Below are 19,047 nucleotides of genomic sequence, written 5' to 3'. Positions count from 1 at the left end.
AACATTCCATTATTAGCTGTAAATCAGAAAATGGAAGGGAGGGAGGAACTCAAGAAAATTACAATCACCAGGGAAGTGATACCGAACAAATTGTTGGAGCTGTGGGCTGACAAGCTCCCAGGTCCTGATGGACTTCATCCTAGGGTGTTAAAAGAAGTGGCTGGCAAGATAGTTGATGCGTTAGTTTTAATTTTCCAAAATTCCCCAGATGTAGGGAAGGTTCTGTTAGATTGGAAAATAGCGAATGTAACTCCTTTATTCAAAACGGGAGGGAGCCAGAGGGCAGGAAACTACAGGCCAGTTAGCTTAACATCTGTCTTAGGGAAAATGTTAGCTATTAGTAAAGATGTTATAGCAGGGCATTTAGAAAAATTCAAGGTAATCAGGCAGAGTCAACATGGTTTTGTAAAAGGGAAATCATGTCTAACCAATTTATCGGAGTTCTTTTGAGGGAGTTACATATGCTGTGGATAAAAGGGAACTGGTGAAGAAGGCATTTGATAAGATGCCACATCAGAGGTTCTGGCAGAAAATAAAACATCATGGTGTAGGGGGTAACATATTGACATGGATAGAAGATTGGCTAGCTAACAGGAAACCGAGAATAGGTATAAATAGGTCATTTTCTGGTTGGCAAGATGTAACGAGTGGTGTGCCACAGGGATCTGTGCTGTGGCCTCAACTTTTTACAATTTATATAAATAACTTCGATGAAGCCCATTAAAGACAGAGATGAGGAGAAATTTTTTCTGAGGATTGAGGGTATTTGGAATTCTCTTCCTCAAAAGGCAGTGGACGTAGAGTTTTTGACTATTTTTAAGGCAGAGGCAGATAAATTCTTGATAAGCAAGGGGGTGAAAGGTTATTGGAGGTAGGTTGAAATGTGGAGTAATCAGTTCAGCCATTAACTTATTGAATGGTGGAGCAGGCTCGAAGGGCTGAGTGGCCTACTCCTGCTCCTAGTTCCTGTGTTCATATTTATCTCAGAACCCATCCGGAATGGAATCAAGTCCTCCTTGATTCCAAGGGTCTGCCTAACATGATTTTTTTTTTAGCTGCATAACTCGTGTGTTATATCCCGTCTTATACTCTGATTAAACTCAACATACCCAACATCCTGTGTTACAAAGAGTTAAAAAGATAACCGCGCTCGTTTTGTAAACTTCTGAGAATGCAAATTGCTTTTAAAAACCCAACTTTATTCATCTAACCCCATCCCTACCCAATCATTTGTGGGAAAAATGGTGAGAAAATTCAGAAATGTGACACCAGAAATAAGTCACCTATTTTAGTTTACTGGTATTAGTCATTTATAACACGGGGTCATTCAGCCCATCGAGTCCATGCCGGCTCTCCACATAGTCAGTCCCACTCCCCCACCTCGATCCCCGCAGCCCTGCAAATTTATTTCCTTCAAGTGGCCATCCAATTTCCTTTTGAAATCATTGTTTGTGTTCCCACAAACCTCGTGGGCAGCGAGTTCCACTTGCGGCATAAAAAAGTTCTTCCTCACATTCCCCCCAGCATCTCTTGCCCAAACCCTTCAAACTGCATCCCGTCATCCTTATACCATCAGTTAATGGGAACAGCTTTCCCTTGTCAACCTTCCCTAACTTGGTCATAACCTTGTACACCTGTATCAAATTTCTCCTCAATCATCTTTGCTCCAAAGTTAACAAACCCAGATTTTCCAACCTAACGTAATTAATCCCTGGAGCCATTCCTCTTAAATCTTCTCTGCACCCTCTCAAGGACCCTCATCCTTCCTAAAGTGTGGTGAGCAGATCTGGACACAATACTCTAGTTGGGACTTAACCACAACTTATTAAATGTTTGGCATAACTTCCATGCTTTTGTACTCTATGCCTTTATTTATAAAGCCCATGATCCCATATGCTTTGCTAACCACCCTTCAATATGTCCTGCTATCTTCAAAGATTGATGCACATGCACCCACAGTTCTCTCTGTCCCAGCACATTCTCTAGAACTGTGCCACTCAGTCTATATTGCCTCACTCAATCCCTTCTGCCAAAATGCATCATGTCCTGTTGCAGGTGATTTGTATCACCCTCACTGTTTGCCACTCCTCCAAGTTTGGTATCATTAGCAACTTTTGAAATTGTACTCTGTATTCCAAGATCCAAGTCATTTATATATAGCGCAAAAAAAGCAGCGGTCCTAGCACTGACCCTTGGGGAATAGCACTATCAACCATCCTTCAATCTGGGGAAAAAAACATTTACCACGACTTGCTGTTTTCTGGCCTTAAGCCCAATTTTTTTTATCCAAGGTGACACTGACCCTGCTATTCCATGAACCTCAATTTTGTTCATCATCCTTTCATGTTGTACTTTGACAAATGATGTCGCTGGCTTGGCCAGCATTTATTGCCCATCCCAATTGCCCTTGAGAAGGTGGTGCTGCAGTCCATGTGGTGTCGTGCGGTTAGGAAGCGAATTCCAGAATTTTTACTCCGTGACAGTGAAATAACAATAATATCGTTCCAAGTCAGGATGGTGTGTGGCTTCCCCTCCCCTAAGTGGAGGGGAACTTGCAGGTAATGGTGTTCCTATGCATTTGCTGCCCTTGTCCTTGTCCTTCTATGTGTTAGAGGTCGTGGGTTTGAAAGGTGCTGTCGAAGGAAGTTAAAGTGAAATGTTTTCTTAATGGCAAGAGTCTAGGATCTATGGAGGAGCAGTGGGATTTAGGTACTTGTATTCAGATTATTAAAAGCTTATGCTCAGGTTCAAAAAGTAATTTAAAAAAAATGTTATTGGAATATTGGCCATTCTCTCAGGAGGAAGCTTCTTGGTCAGTCACCATCTGGAGTGCTACACTCTGTTTTTGGCATTGAACGATGTATTGGCCTTGGAGGGGCTGCAGTTCAGATTCACAACAATGATACTAGGATTTAAAGGGTTAAGTTGAGGTCAGGTTGCATGAACATGGTCTTATATTCTCTCGTGTTTAGACAGTTAACGGACAATCTAATTAAAGACTTGTAAAATAATAAGTGATTCGATCGAATAGATGAGGAATCTATTTCTTTTGCTGGGGAAATTAGAACAAGGTATAGACCTTCAGTGGTTTTTCCCTTGTACATCACATCAAGAGACTTGTTAACGCCAAGATACCATGTAGTCTTGTGGGAGAGGTGAAAATCCAAGTCTTAAAAACGCATGGTTTAGGATCTGAACGGTTGAGAGAGGTTGTTAGCAGTCTGGTTCAGTTGGACTGTGGTTGGGGAGGTGGGTGGAGCCAATAGTGAGGGTACACAGTTTGCAGTGTGAGTTAAAGCGTGGCGTTCGTCTTCGTAATATTTAGATTGCTCATTCACAACTGGATGTCAGACGAGTAGTCTGACAATGGATGGGCAGGAGGGCAATGAGTTTTTTTTTTCTCAGTACTAATAATTGCTTCCTGAGTAATTTTGCCAGTGTAGAAGTTATTGGATTGTTTGGTACATTTTGCTGAGAAATATTTCATAGAATAGGGTGATGGACTAATTTCTGTCAAATATTATACTGAGCAAGTGCTTAAATTAATCTTTGTCATTCAGCAGTTACCAAATGACAATTTGCTATCAAGTTCTGACAGGATATTTGCCTTCCAGTCTAACTGTTCAAAACTGCAGATCGACAGAAGAATTGATTATGATTAGTTTTTTTAAAGGAGCTTTTCTATACATGTTCATAAAATGTCAATTTTCTTCTTTCAGTCAAACATGACAACTGCAACTTCACCTATTCTGCTAAAATGGGATCCCAAAAGCCTGGAAATAAGGACTGTAACAGTGGAACGGTTACTGGAACCATTGGTCACACAGGTAAGAGAATCAGAATTGGTTTCAGGAACAGCTTCCCTGACGTAAAGTTCAAAAGAACTACCATCTACATGAAAAAATAGGTTTGGCAAATCCTTTTAATTTTTTGTAACATTGTAAAGAAAACAATAGCACTATGCATCAGGGCCATTTGGTTCTAGACCTCATTACAACCTTGGTCCAAACATGGACAAAAGAGCTGACTTCTCGAGGTGAGAGGGACTGCCCTTGAAGTCAAGGTGACATTTGACTGAGTGTGGCCTTATGGAGCCCTCGTTAAATTGAAGTCAGTGAGAATTGGAGTTGGGGTGGTGGGGGAGAAGCTCTCCACTGACTGGAGTAAGACCTAGCACAAAGGAAAATGGTTTTAGTTGTTGCAGGCTAATCACCTCAGCCCCAAGACATTGCTGCTGGAGCTCCTCAGGGCAGTTTCTTCAGCTGCTTCATCAATGATCTTTCCTCCATCATAACGTCAGAAGTGGGGCTGTTCACTGATTGCAGTTCACTTAAGTTCCATTCACACCTCCTTGGGTAATTACTGCAGGAGTTCCTCAGGGTTCGTAGGCCCAATCATCTTCAGCTGCTTCATCAATGACCTTCCCTCCATCATAAGGTCAGAAGTGGGGATGTTCACTGATGATTTCAATATGTTCACCATTCACAACTCCTCAGATACTGAAGCAGCCTTGTCCAAATGCAGCAAGACCTGGACAACATCCAGGCTTGGGCTGATAGGTGGCAAGTAAAAAAAAAAAGGATGAGGTCCTAAAAGTAGAATATAGGGAGCTAGGACGTAAGTTGAAAAGTAGGACCTCAAAGGTAGTGATCTCAGGATTACTACCAGTGCCATGTGCTAGTCAGAGTAGAAATAGCAGGATATATCAGATGAATACGTGGCTGAAGCGATGGTGTGAGAGGGAGGGTTTTAGATTCCTGCGGCATTGGGACCAGTTCTGGGGGAGGTGGGACCAGTAAAAACTGGATGGGTTACACCTGGGCAGGACCAGGACTGATGTCCTGGGGGGAGTATTTGCTAGAGTGATTGGGGAGGGTTTAAACTAAAATGGCAGGGGGATGGGAACCTTTGCAAGGAGTCAGAGGAGGGGGGATTAAAGACGAGAACAAAAGACAGTAAGGGGAATAATAAAAGTGATAGGCAGAGAAATCAAGGGCCAGAATCAAAGAGGGACACAGTGAAAAATATAGGTAAGAGGACAAGTAATGTTAAAAAGACAAGCCTTAAGGCTTTGTGCCTTAACGCGTGGAGCATTCGCAATAAAGTGAATGAATTAATTGCGCAAATAGATGTAAGCAGGTATGATATAGTCGGGATTACGGAGACATGGCTGCAGGGTGACCAGGGATGGGAAATGAACAATCTGGGATATTCAGTATTTCGGAAGGACAGACAAAAATCAAAAGGCGGTAGAGATGCTTTGCTGGTTAAAGAGGAAATTAACGGAATAGTGAGGAAAGATATTAGCTCTGACGATGTGGAATCTGTATGGGTAGAGCTGAGAAACACTAAGGGGCAAAAGATGTTAGTGGGGGTTGTATATAGACTCCCAAACTGTAGTGGTGATGTTGGGAATGGCATTAAACAGGAAATGAGATGCATGCGATAAAGGAACATCTGTAATTATGGGTGATTTTAATCTGCATATGGATGGCTGACCAACTAAGTGCATACTTTGGTTCTGTCTTCACAAAGGAGGACACAAATATCATACCAGAAATGTTGGGGAACAGAGAGCTTAGTGAGAGAGAGGAACTGAAAGAAATCAGTATTAGTAGAGTGTTGGGGAAATTGATGGGATTGAAGGCCGATAAATCCCCAGGGCCTGATGGTATGCATCCCAGAGTACTTAAGGAAGTGGCCCTAGAAATAGTGGATACATTGGTGGTCACCTTCCAAGATTCTATTGACTCTGAAACAGTTCCTACAGATTGGAGGGTAATTAATGTAACTCCACTATTTAAAAAGGGAGGTAGAGAGAAAGCAGAGAACTATGGACCAGTCAGCCTGACAGCGGTAGTGGGGAAAATTCTAGAGTCCATTATCAAAGACTTTATAGCAGAGCACTTGGATGGCAGTGGTAGGATCGGACAGAGTCAGCATGGATTTACGAAAAGGAATTGATGCTTGACAAAACTACTAGAATTCTTCGAGGATGTAACTGGTAGAGTTGATGAGGGGGAGCCAGTGGATGTGGCTTATTTAGACTTTCAGAAGGCTTTCGACAAAGTCCCACCTAAGAGATTAGCATGTAAAATTAAAGCGCATGGGATTGGGGGTAGTGTATTGCGATGGATAGAAAATTGGTTGACGGAGAGGGATAAATGGGTCTTTTTCCGAATGGCAGGCAGTGACTATTGGGGTACCACAGGGATCGGATCTAGGACCCCAGCTATTCACAATATACTTTAATGATTTAGATGAGGGAACTAAATGTGATATCTCCAAGTTTGCAGATGACACAAAACTGGGTTGGAGGGTGAGTTGTGAGGAGGATGCAGAGAGGCTTCAGGGTGATTTGGACAAGTTGAGTGAGTGGGCTAATGCATGGCAGATGCAGTATAATGTGGATAAATGTGGGATTATTCACTTTGGTAGCAAAAACAGGAAGGCAGATTATTATCTGGCTGTAAAGTGAGAGAGGGGAATATGCAGTGAGACCTGGGTATTCTCGTGCACTGGTCACTGAAGGTAAGCATGCAGGTGCAACAGTCTGTAAAAAAGGCCTTCATAGTGAGAGGATTCGAGTAGAGAAGCAGGGATGACTTGCTGCAATTATACAGGGCCTTGGTGAGGCCACACCTGGAATATTGTGTGCAGTTTTGGTCTCCTTATCTGAGGAAGGATTTTCTTGCTACAGAGGGAGTGTAGCAAAGGTTTACCAGACTGATTCCTGGGATGGTGGGACTGACATATGAGGAGCGATTGAGTCGGTTAGGACTATATTTGCTGGAGTTCTGAAGAGTGAGGGGGGATTTCGTAGAAACCTATAAAATTCTGACAGGACTTGACGTGGTAGATGCAGGAAGGATGTTCCCGATAGTGGGTGGAGTCCAGAACCAGGGGTCATAGTTTAAGGATACAGGGTAAACCATTCAGGACTGAGATGAGGAGAAATTACTTCACCCAGAGAGTGGTGAGCCTGTGGAATTCGCTACCACAGAAAGCAGTTGAGGCCAAAACATTGAATGTTTTCAAAAAGGAGTTAGCTATAGCTCTTGGGTCTAAAGGGATCTAAGGATATGGGGCAAAAGCCAGTACAGGCTACTGAGTTGGATGATCAGCCATGATCATAATGAATGATGGAGTAGGCGCGAAGGGCCGAATGGCCTACTCCTGCTCCTATTTTCTATGAAGTAATGTTCATGCCACACAAATGCCAGGCAATGACCATCTCAATCAAGAGAGAATCTAACCATCTCCCCTTGATGTTCAATGGCATTACGATAGCTGAATCTCCCACTATCAACATCCTGGGGGTTACCATTGACCAGAAACTGAACTGGAATAGCCACATAAATGCTGTGGCTACATGAGCAGTCAGAGGCTGGGAATTCTGGAGCAAATAACTTGCCTCCTGACTCCCCAGTACCTTTCCACCATCTGCAAGGCACGTGTCAGGAGTGTGATGGAATATTCTCCACTTGCTTGGATGGGTGCAGCTCTAACAACTCTCAAGAAGCTCGACGCCATCCAGGATAAAGCAGCCTGCTTGATTCGCACCCCATTCACAACATTCAAAATTCACTCCCTTCACTACCGCGCATAGTGGCAGCAGTGTGGACCATCTACAAGACTCACTGCAACAACTCACCAAGGCACCTTCGATAGCACCTTCCAAACTGGAGGACAAGGGCAGCAGATGCATGGGAACACCACTACCTGCAAGTTCCCCTCCAAGCCACACACCATCCTGACTTGGAACTATATTGCCATTTCTTCACAGTCGCTGGGTCAAAATCTTGGAGCTCACTTCCTAACTGCACTGTTGGTGTACCTACACTTCAATAATTGCAGCAGTTCAAGAAGGAAGCTCGCCACCATCTTCCCAAGGGCAATTGGGGATGGGCAATAAATGCTGGCATAGCAAGTGATGCCTACATCCCATGAATGAATTAAAAACAAATCTATATCAGTGACTTGGATGAAGGGAACAAATGTATTGTCGCTAATTTTTTGTGCATGAATACCATGTTTCCCTCCGCTAAGGGAAAACGTTTCTTCCTATCTACCCTATCTATACCCCTCATAATTTTGTATACCTCAATCAGGTCCCCCCTCAGCCTTCTCTGCTCTCAGGAAAATAACGCGAGCCTATCCAGTCTCTCTTTATAGCTGAAATGTTCCAGCCCAGGTGACATCCTGGTGAATATTCTCTGCATCCTCTCCAGTGCAATCACATTCTTCCTATGGTGCCCAGAACTGTGACACAGTACTTCAGCTGTGGCCTACCTAGCGTTTTATACAGCTTCATCATAACCTGCCTGCTCTTATATTCTCTGCCTTGGCTAATAAAGGCATGTATCCCATATGCCTTCCTAACCACCTTACCTACCTGTGCTGCTGCCTTCAGTGATCTATGGTGTTAGGACCAGGTGAGCGATGTCTCGGGGTCTTATGCTAGCTTTACCTGGTCTTATTCTAACAGGGTTTAATTTTTAAACATACTGTAGTTTGAGCTCCCCTTTGTGTGAATCCTTGTTCACAGATTCCAATTAGAAGGCAAAGAACTGAGCGCAAACAGGCTTTCGTTGGTTTAAAGCAGAAAGGTGAAATTTATTGCATTTTAAATTCCAATGCGGATCACGCTTATGGATATACGACGCGCTCACACTAGCATGCGCACGCGATATAAACATGCAGAATAGAGACGGAAAAGAGCAGAAGAAAAGATAAGTAGAACAGTTTGAGGCAATATCTTGATACTGTTTGTCAAGCTTGCTGTAGTCCTTGATTGAAGATATAGTCTTGCATTTTGTTGGGACCCAGAAATCATCTTAAAACTTTGTTCACGTGGCAAACCTGCCAAGTTGCAGCAGGGGTAGTCATGTGACTAGCCCCTTGTATGGAACAATCTCTTTGCAGCCTTTGTTGGAGGTTCAAATTTCCCATGTGGCTAAAACTGGTCTGACCCCTTCTGTGTTTTCGGGAAGCAACTGCTGGATCCCCATTGTGTCAACATTGCTACCATGGAAATGTCTTTCCAGTCAAGGCTTGCAATTTTAAATTTTAATGTTCATATGGCGAAATAATGTGTGCCTCAGTCTTGGCAGGTGGGGTTTGCCTGATAATGGACAAATACCCCAAGGTCCCTCTGACCCTCTACTTCCTAGGGTCCTACCATCCATTGTATATTCCCTTGCCTTGTTAGTCCTCCCAAAATGCATCCCCTCACACTTCTCAGAATTAAATTCCATTTGCCACTGCCATCTTACCAGCCCTCTATATCGTCCTGTAAGCTAAGGCTGACCTCGCTATTTACAACACCACCAATTTTCATGTCATCTGCGAACTTACTGATCATACTTCCTATATTCACGTCTAAATCATTAATGTACAGTACAAGCAGCAAGGGTCCCAGGGCTAATCCCTGCGGTACACCACTGGTCACAGGCTTCCAGTCGCAAAAGCAACCCTCGACCATCTGCCTCCTGCCACTAAGCCAATTTTGGATCCAATTTCCCAAGAATCCCTGGATCCCTTGGGCTCTTACCTTCTTGACCAATCTCTCATGCGGGACCTTATCAAAAGCTTTACTGAAGTCCGTGTAGACTACATCAACTGCTGTGCCCAGAGAGGATTTGAAAATTTGTGTCTGAGCCCCTGCAATTTCCTCCCTTGCCTCACATAGCAGCCTGGGATGCATCTCACCTGGTCCTGGGGATTTGTCCACTTTTAAGCCCGCTAAAACCGCTAATACCTCCTCCCTTTCAATGCTAATTTGTTAAAGTATATCTCAATCCCCCTCCCTGATCTCTACACCTACATCGTCCTTCTCCATAGTGAACACAGATGAAAGGTAAGCATCTAAAACCTCACCTACGTCCTCCAGCTCCACACACACATTGCCAGTTTGGTCCCTAATGGGCCCTTCTCTTTCACTGGTTATCCTCTTGCCCTTAATATATTTATAAAACATCTTGGGATTTTCTTTATTTTGCCCGCGAGTGTTTTGTCATGCCCCGTCTTCACTCTCCTAATTACTTTTGAAGTCCCCCCCCCCCCCCCCCCCCCCCAACACTTTCTATTCTCCTCTAGGGCCACTGCTGTTTTCAGCCCTTTGAATCTGCCGTAAGCCTCCTTTTTTCTCCTTATCTGATCCTCTATATCTCTTGACATCCAGGGTTCCCTGGACTTACTGGTCCTACCCTTCACCTTAACGGGAACATGTTCACTCTGAACTCTCACTATTTCCTTTTTGAATGACTCCCACTGGTCTGATGTAGACTTTCCTGCAAGTAGTTGCTCCCAGTCCACTTTGGCCAGATCCTGTTTTATCATATTGAAATCTGCCTTCCCCCAATTTAGTACCTTTTATTTCTGGTCCATCTTGGTCCTATTCTATAACTACCTTAAATCTTAGTGTTATGATCACTATCCCTGAAATGCTCACGCACTGACATTTCTACCACTTGTCCGGCTTCATTCCCTAAGATTAGGTCCAGTACCATCCCTTCTCTTGTAGAACTTCCTATGTGCTGGCTGAAAAAGCTCTCTTGTATGCACTTTAAGAATTCTGCTCCCTTTCTGCCTTTTGCACGAAGACTATCCCAATTAATATTGTGGAAGTTGAAATCCCCTACTATTATTACCTTATTATTTTTACACCTCTCAGAGATTTGCCTACATATCTGCTCCTCTATCTCTCTCTCTTTGGAGGCCTGTAGTACACTCTCAGCAAAGTGATTGACCCTTTTTGTTTTGACGTTCTTCCCACATGGACTCTTTTGAGGAACCATCGTTATTGCAGTAATGGACTCCTTGATCCATAGTGCAATACCACCTCCTCTTTGACACCCCCCCCCTCCCCCGTCACACCTGAAGATACTGAAACTGTGGTTGTTGGAGGTCAATCATCTCAGTCCCAGGCCGTCACAGCAGGAGTTCCTCACGGTAATGTCCTGGGCCCAACCATCTTCATCTGCTTCATCAATGACATTCCGCCGTCAGAGGTGAGGATGTTTCTGGTGAAGGTGGGACCTGTACAAGTTGGACGGATTGCACCTGAACCGGAACAGGACCAACATCCTTGCTGGGAGGTTTGCTAGTGCTGTTGTGGGGGGTTTAAACTAATTTGGCAGGGGGGTGGGATACAGAGTGGAGGTACAGTAGTGGGTGATGCGCAGTCAAATATAGAAGAGAAACTGAGTCAGTCTGGAAGGCAGAGCAAATATAGACCTGTTAAGGCACAAGTGAATAAGCAAGGCTGGATTATATCTATTTTAACGCAAGGAGTCTTACTAGTAAGGCAGATGAATTGCTTGTGTTGATTAACACATGGGAATATGATATTGCTATCACAGACATGGTTGAGGGAGGGGCAGGACTGGCAGCTTAATATTCCAGGGTAGAGAATCTTCAGGCAAGACAGGGGAGCGTGTAAAAGAGGAGGTGGCATTGCACTGTTGATCAAGGAGTCAATTACTGCAGTAAGGAGGGATGATATCTTATAAGGTTCCTCAAATGAGGCCATATGGGTAGAACTTAAAAACAAAAAGGGGGAAATTACTTGGCTGGGAGTGTACTGCAGGCCTCCAAGCAGTCAGGGAGATGTAGAGGCGCAGGTATGTAGGTTAATCTGAGAGGTGTAAAAATAATAGGGTAATAATAGTAGGGGTTTTCAACTTCCCCAATCTCAACTGGGATAGTCTTAGTGCAAAAGGCTTAAAGGGGGCGGAATGCCTCAAGTGCATAGAGGAGAGCATGTAGAAAGTCCTACAAGAGAAGGGGCAGTACTGGACCTAATCCTAGGGAATGAAGCTGGATGAGTGGTAGAAGTGTCAGTGGGCGAGCATTTCGGGGATAGTGGTCATAACGCTGTAAGATTTAAGGTAGTTATGGAATAGGACCAAGATGGACTGGAAATAAAGGTACTGAATTGGGGGAAGGCTGATTTCAATATGATAAAACAGGATCTGGCCAAAGTGGACTGGGAGCAGCTACTTTAAAGAAAGTCTACATCAGACCAGTGGGAGTCATTCAAAAAGGAAATAGTGAGAGTTCAGAGCTAACATGTTCCCGTTAAACTGAAGGGTAGGACTAACAGGTCCAGGGAACCCTGGATGTCAAGGGATATACAGGATTGGATAAGGGAAAAAAAGGAGGCTTATGGCAGATTCGGAGCGCTGGGAACAGTGGAGGCCCGAGAGAAGTATAGAAAGTGTAGGGGGGTACATAAAGTAATTAAGAGAGTGAAGAGGGTACATGAAAAAACATTGGGCAAGATAATGGAAAATCCCAAGGCGTTTTATAAGTATATTAAGGGCAAGAGGAGAACCAGGGAAACAGTAGGACCCATTAGGAACTAAAGTGGCAATCTGTGTGGAGCTGGAGGACATAGGTGAGGTTTTAAATGATTAATTTTCATCTGTGTTCACTGTGGAGAAGGACGATGTAGGTGTAGAGATCAGGGAGGGGGATTGTGATATACTTGAACATATTAGCATTGAAAGGGAGTAAGTTTTAGTGGGCCTGAAAGTGGATAAATCCCCAAGTCCAGATGAGATGTATCCCAGGCTGTTATGTGAGGCAAGGGAGGAGATTGCAGGGGCTCTGACACAAATTTTCAAATCCTCTCTGGCCACAGGAGAGATGCCAGAGGACGGGAGTAAAATAAATGTGGTACCATTATTCAAGAAGGGTAGCAGGGATAAACCAGGTAATTGCAGGCCAGTGAGTCTAACATCAGTGGTAGGGAAAGCTTTGGAAAAAAATTGAGGGACAGGATTAATTTCCACTTGGCAAGGATTAATCATGGATAGTCAACATGACTTTGTCAGGGGGAGATCATGTCTAATGAACTTGAATGAATTTTTCGAGGAGGTGACTCGATGTGTAGATGAAGGTAAAGTGGTTGATATAGTCTACATGGACTTCAGTAAGGCTTTTGATGAGGTCCCGCATGGGAGATAGGTTAAGAAGGTAAGAGCCCATGGGATCCAGGGCAATTTGGCAAATTGGATCCAAAATTGGCTTCGTGGCAGGAGGCAGAGGGTGATGGTTGAGAGTTGTTTTTGCGAGTGGAAGCGTGTGATCAGTGGGGTCCTTCAGGGATCGGTGCTGGGACCCTTGCTGTTTGTGGTGTACATTAATGATTTAGACGTGATTATAGGAGGTAAGTTCGCAGATGGCACGAAAATTGGTGGTGTAAATGGTGAGGAGGAAAGCCTTAGATTACAGGACAATATAGATGGGCTGGTAAGATGGGCGGAGCAGTGGCAAATGGAATTTAATCCTGAGAAGTGTGAGGTGATGCATTTTGGGAGGACTAACAAGGCAAGGGAATATACAATGGATGGTAGGACCCGAGGAAGTAAAGAGGGTCAGAGGGACTTTGGTGTATTTGTCAGTAGATCACTGAAGGCAGCAGCACATGTAGATAAGGTGGTTAGGAAAGCATATGGGATACTTGCCTTTATTAGCCGAGGCATAGGATATAAGAGCAGGGAGGTTATGATGGAGCTGTATAAAAAGCCAGTTAGGCCACAGCTGGAGTATTGTGTACAGTTCTGGTCACCACACTATGTAAAGGATGTGATTGCAGTGGAGAAGGTGCAGAGGAGATTCACCAGGATGTTGCCTGGGCTGGAGCATTTCAGTTATGAAGAGAGATTTGGTAGGCTATTGTTGTTTTCCTTGGAGCAAAGAAGGCTGAGGGGGGACCTGACTGAGGTATACAAAATTATGAGGGGCATTGATAGGTTAGATAGGAAGAAACTTTTTTTCCCTTGGTGGTGGGGTCAATAACTAGGGGGCATAGATTTAAGGTAAGTGACAGGAGGTTTAGAGGGCATTTGAGGAAAAATGTTTTCATCCAGAGGGTGGTTGGAATCTGGAACGCAGTGCTTGTAGGGGTGGGAGAGGCAGGAACCCTTGTAACATTTAAGAAGTATTTAGATCAGCACTTGAAACGCCATAGCATACAAGGCTGTGGGCCAAGTAATGGAAAATGGGATCAGAATAGTTAGGTGCTTGATGGCCAGTTCAGACACGATAGGCCGAATGGCCTGTTTCTGTGCTGTGTAATTCTATGACTCTATATTTGCTGATGATTGCACAGTGTTCACCATTCAGATAATGGAATAGCCGTGTCCAGAAGCAGCAAGACTCGAACAACATGCAGGCTTGGGATGATAAGTGGCAAGTAGCATTTGTGCCACACATGTGCCAGTCAACGACCATCTCAAACATGAGAGAATCTAACTACTATCAGTGGCATTACGATTGCTGAACCCCCACTATCAACATCCTGGGAATTACCATTGACCAGAAACTGAACTGGAACAGCCATATAAGTACTGTGGCTTTAAGAGCAGGGCAGAGGCTAGGAATTCTGCAGCAATTAACTCACCACCTGACTCTCATTAGCCTGACCACCATCTACAAGGCACAAGGTCCGAGTAACAACCCCTGGGGACCCCACCAGTCTGAAAAACAACCCATTCACCACTATTTTCTGTTTCCTGTCGTTCAGCCAACTTCGTATCCATGCTGCCACTGCCCTTTGTATTTCATGGGCTTCAGCTTTGCAGACAAGCCTGTTATGTGGCACTTTATGTAACACTTTTTGGAAGTCCATGTACACAACATCAGCCGCATTACCCTCATCAACCATCTCTGTTACCTCATCGAAAAATTCAACAAATTAGTTAAGCACAAGCGGCCCTTAACAAATGCGTGTTGACTTTCCTTAATTAATCCACACTTGTCTAAGTGACTTTGTTTACTTTGTTCCAATTATCATTACTAAAAGCTTTCCCACCACTGGTGTTAAACCGACTAGCCTGTAGTTGTTGGGTTTATCCGTACACCCTTTTTTGAACAAGGTTGTGTTTGGAATGCTGGACTTTATAGTATGATTATGTTTTAAAAACTGTGAACTTTAATGCAGTGGCCTCACACCAAGTCTGCCTGGAAACAAGCCAGGGATCTTGCTTACCATGCAAACAAGGAGAGCAGATCAAAGACTCTTTTCAAAGCAGAATGCAGGTTATAACACCTGATGGACAATGGGTTTCACTCTCCCGGACTCTCAGATTATAAACAAGCAGCCAGTGGCTCAAAATGCAAGTATGAGTTGCAATTGCTAACAGCGGGAAACAAAAGAAGGCCCAGGTGGTTTTGAGATGGCCAGACTTATGGACTTTGGATATTGTAAAAGGAAAATGCCTATTGACTTTTGATTCTGGATGAATTTGACAGGCTTTTCCTAAGTCTGAAGGCTGCAAGGAAGACCGGAAGACAGAAAGACCAGCAATGGCAGTCTCAGAAGAGAGAGAGAAAACATCTGTTCTCAGAACTCTGATACAGCAAAAGGCTGCTAAGACTTGAACACAATTCGAAAGCTGAGGTTTGCGGAGGAAAAAGACCAACGGAGTCGCCAGAGATTGCCTTATTCACAGAACCAGGTTGAAAGTACTCTGAAGAAGTGAGCAAAGGGGACATTGACTTTACGAAGGACTGGGAGATCCAACGCATTGCAACTGGGAGGAGTTTGGAACTTCTAATTGCAAAGATATTGCTTCAATGTGGACACTAACGTATAAGTGTGGTGTGGGGATTTCAAGTGTTTTAATAAGTTAAAGGGAAATGCCATTCTCTAATTTATTATATTAGCTACTTACAGAATACTGTTTAGTTGTTGAAAGCAAAATACTGCAGATGCTTGAAATCTGAATTAAAAAACAAAGTGTTGGAAATACTCAAGTCTGGCAGCATCGGTGTAGAGAAACACACATGCTCCAGCATCTCTCCACAGATTCTGACACCTGCTGAATATTTCCAGCATTTGCTGTTTAGTTGATGTTGATTTTTAGTTTAGTTATAATAGTCTTAAAATTTTAAATCTTGTGTACTTTAAATTGGCCTGGGGAGTTCATATTTCTTGTTTTAATGTTAATGGTCTCACTGAGGCTGCAACAGATGTAACATTTGCAATTCTCTAGCCCTCTGGCATCATGTCTATATCTAAGAAGGATTAGAGTTTATGGCCAGTGCCTCCACAATTTCCACCCTTTCTTCAGTATCCTTGGATGCATCTGATCTGGCTCTGGTGACTATTATTTCATGGGATTTAGATGTCGCTGGCAAAGCCACATTTGCTGTTCATCCCTAATTGCCCTTCACAACTTAGTGGCTTGTTAGACCAGTTCAGAGGGCAGTTAAGTGTCAACCACATTGCTGTGGGTCTGAAGTTGTATGTAGGCCAGACCAGGTAATATCGGCAGATTCCCTTCCCCAAAGGATATCAGTGAACCAGATGGGTTTTTATGAAAATTGATAGTTTCATGGCACCATTACTGAGACTAGCTTTCAATTCCAGATTTTTTCAATTAATTAATTGATTGAATTTAAATTTCACCAGCTGCTGTGGTGGGATTTGAAGCCATGTCCCCAGGGCATTGGCCTGGGCCGCTGGATTACCAGTTCAGTGACATTACCACTACGCCACCATCTCCCCCTTATCAACTTTAAGCACAGTCAGCCTTTCCAATACCTCCTATTTATCAATTTTAGCCCTATCCAGTGTCTTGCCTACCTCCTCTTTCATTATGACTTTTGCAACATCTTCCTTGGTAACGACTGATGCAAAGTACTGATTTAGTATCTCAGCCATGCCCTCTGCCTCTGTGTAAATCCCTTTTTTGGTCCCTAATCAGCCCTACTACTCCTTTTACTATTTATATGCCTGTAGAAGACTTTTGGATTCCCTTTTATGTTGGCTGCTAGTCTCTTCTTATAATCTGAAATAAAAACAAGAAATGCTGGAACCACTCAGCAGGTCTGGCAGCATCTGTGGAAAGAGAAGCAGAGTTAACGTTTCGGGTCAGTGACCCTTCATCGGAACTGACAAATATTAGAAAAGTCACAGGTTATAAGCAAGTGAGGTGGGGGTGGGACAAGAGATAACAAAGGAGGTCTAGATTGGACCAGGCCGCATAGCTGACCAAAAGGTCACGGAGCAAAGGCAAACAATATGTTAATGGTGTGTTGAAAGACAAAGCATTAGTACAAATTAGGTGTTAATACACTGAATATTGAACAGCAGCAAGTGCAAACCTGAAAAAAAACAGTGAGTAAGCAAACTGAACAAACTAAGATGAAATGAAATAAATGCAAAAAAGAAGATTGTAAAGAATGTAAAAAGAAAGAAAAAAAAAATCACTAAAAATGAAAGTAAAATGGGGGGCTGTCATGCTCTGAAATTATTGGAGGTATTAGAAAGGCTGACTGTGCTTAAAGTTGAATTATTAACACCTAATTTGTACTAATGCTTTGTCTTTCAACACACCATTAACATATTGTTTGCCTTTGCTCCGTGACCTTTTGGTCAGCTATGCGGCCTGGTCCAATCTAGACCTCCTTTGTTACCTCTTGCCCCACCCCCACCTCACTTGCTTATAACCTGTGATTTTTCTAATATTTGTCAGTTCCGATGAAGCGTCACTGACCTGAAACGTTAACTCTGCTTCTCTTTCCACAGATGCTGCCAGACCTGCTGAGTGGTTCCAGCATTTCTTGTTTTTATTTCAGATTTCCAGCATCCGCAGTATTTTGCTTTTACTCTTCTTATAATCTCTCTGCTTTCATTTTTTTTTCACTTCCCCTCTAAACTTTCTATCTTCAGTCTGGTTTTGACTTGAATTGTTAACCTGACATCTGTCCTACACACCATGTCATAAGGTATCTCTTAGTGCTTTACTAGGGAAATGAAGGTGCCGAGTGGGAGGGCAAAAACTGGAAGTTAAAATAGTGATTAGATTAGTGGAAGGAAAGGGTTTTGAGGAAATGTTTGGAAAGAGGGATATGGAGGAATCTGGATGTGCAATGTAAGAGTGTGGTCATAGTAGCTGAATGAGCAGCTATTGATGGAGTGGGGACAAGAATTAACCAGCATTTTGAGAAGCTACATGGATTCAAGATGGAATGAATTCATGGGATTTGGAAATGACGATTGAATTTGAAGTCAATGTGCAGAGGAATGGTTTCATGTGGGTTTATCCATATGCAGTCTGCATGCTTATGGAGGCATGAAGTCCAGGTAGCAGAGCATTACAGACATTGATCATTGAGATGAAGATATGGACAAGGGTTTTGGTGAGAAAAGATGGAGGTTAGTAGTGTTGTGTGAGTTCAACGAAAGTGGTCTTAATAATGAAAAGAATGCAGGGGAAGAAAGCTGAGTAATTGAAAGTGGGGTTGGGGGGAACATTGTAAACATTCAGCCAGAGGAAAATTTGGATCATTCAGGTCTTTATATTTGACCAGCACTTAGAGAGTATAGCAGTTTCCTTTGGATTTATAGATAGGGTCAGAAAGTTACTGAGTCTAGTTAACATATATGTGCATTCTGACTCCATGGTTCCACAAGGGGTGGTATGTGAAATGGAGGAGACTGTGGATAAACCCTTTAAGTACACCAAGTTGATCATATGATCAATGGTTGAGAAGCAGTGCCTGTGTTGTGACGAGCATCAGTGTAGCCAGGAGATTAATGGTCTGAAGGATAATGGAATAGTCAATGATGTTGAAGGTGCTGGAAAGGTGACACAGTTGTGATTGCTGTTGTACAGCATATTATTTGTGACTAACACAAAAGCAAAATATAGCAGATGCTGGCAATCTAAAATGAAAACAGAACATTCTGGAAATACTCAGCAGGACTAACATCTGTGGAAAGAGAAACAAAGTTAATGTTTCAGGTTGATGACCCTTGAGAGGAATCAAAACCCCTTGAATCTCTTTTTTTTTTCCAGTTGTAGGCTTTGTGGATGGAACGATGATGCAAAAATGCAGACAATGTGCTTAATGAAAGTTCAATTGGGTGTAGTGTGGGAGGCAGAGCTGGGATAAAACTTAGCACCATTATCCGCTGACCATTTCACTTCTAATCCTTTTGTAATATTTCAGATTTCCAGCATCCACAGTTTTTAAATTTTAAGATTCATGGCTCCTCTTTGATATAAAAACAGAAAATTATGAACATTT

The 19,047-nt window shown here is 43.1% G+C and overlaps 1 protein-coding gene across 1 annotated transcript in view; it reads left to right on the top strand.

The window, feature by feature from the left end:
* The window catches only part of ctnna2 (catenin (cadherin-associated protein), alpha 2), a 1,561,189-nt gene that overhangs the window by 5,468 nt on the left and 1,536,674 nt on the right, over positions 1-19,047 (top strand). The window contains exon 2 of the mRNA XM_068028796.1: positions 3,720-3,827. Within this exon, the coding sequence (XP_067884897.1) occupies positions 3,726-3,827 (102 nt within the window). The 5' untranslated portion in view covers positions 3,720-3,725. The remainder of the gene's footprint in view (positions 1-3,719; positions 3,828-19,047) is intronic.

This window comes from Heterodontus francisci, chromosome 1 (assembly GCF_036365525.1).
Source record: "Heterodontus francisci isolate sHetFra1 chromosome 1, sHetFra1.hap1, whole genome shotgun sequence".
Taxonomy (NCBI): Eukaryota; Metazoa; Chordata; class Chondrichthyes; order Heterodontiformes; family Heterodontidae; genus Heterodontus; species Heterodontus francisci.
This window is presented reverse-complemented; position numbering and strand designations above follow the sequence as displayed.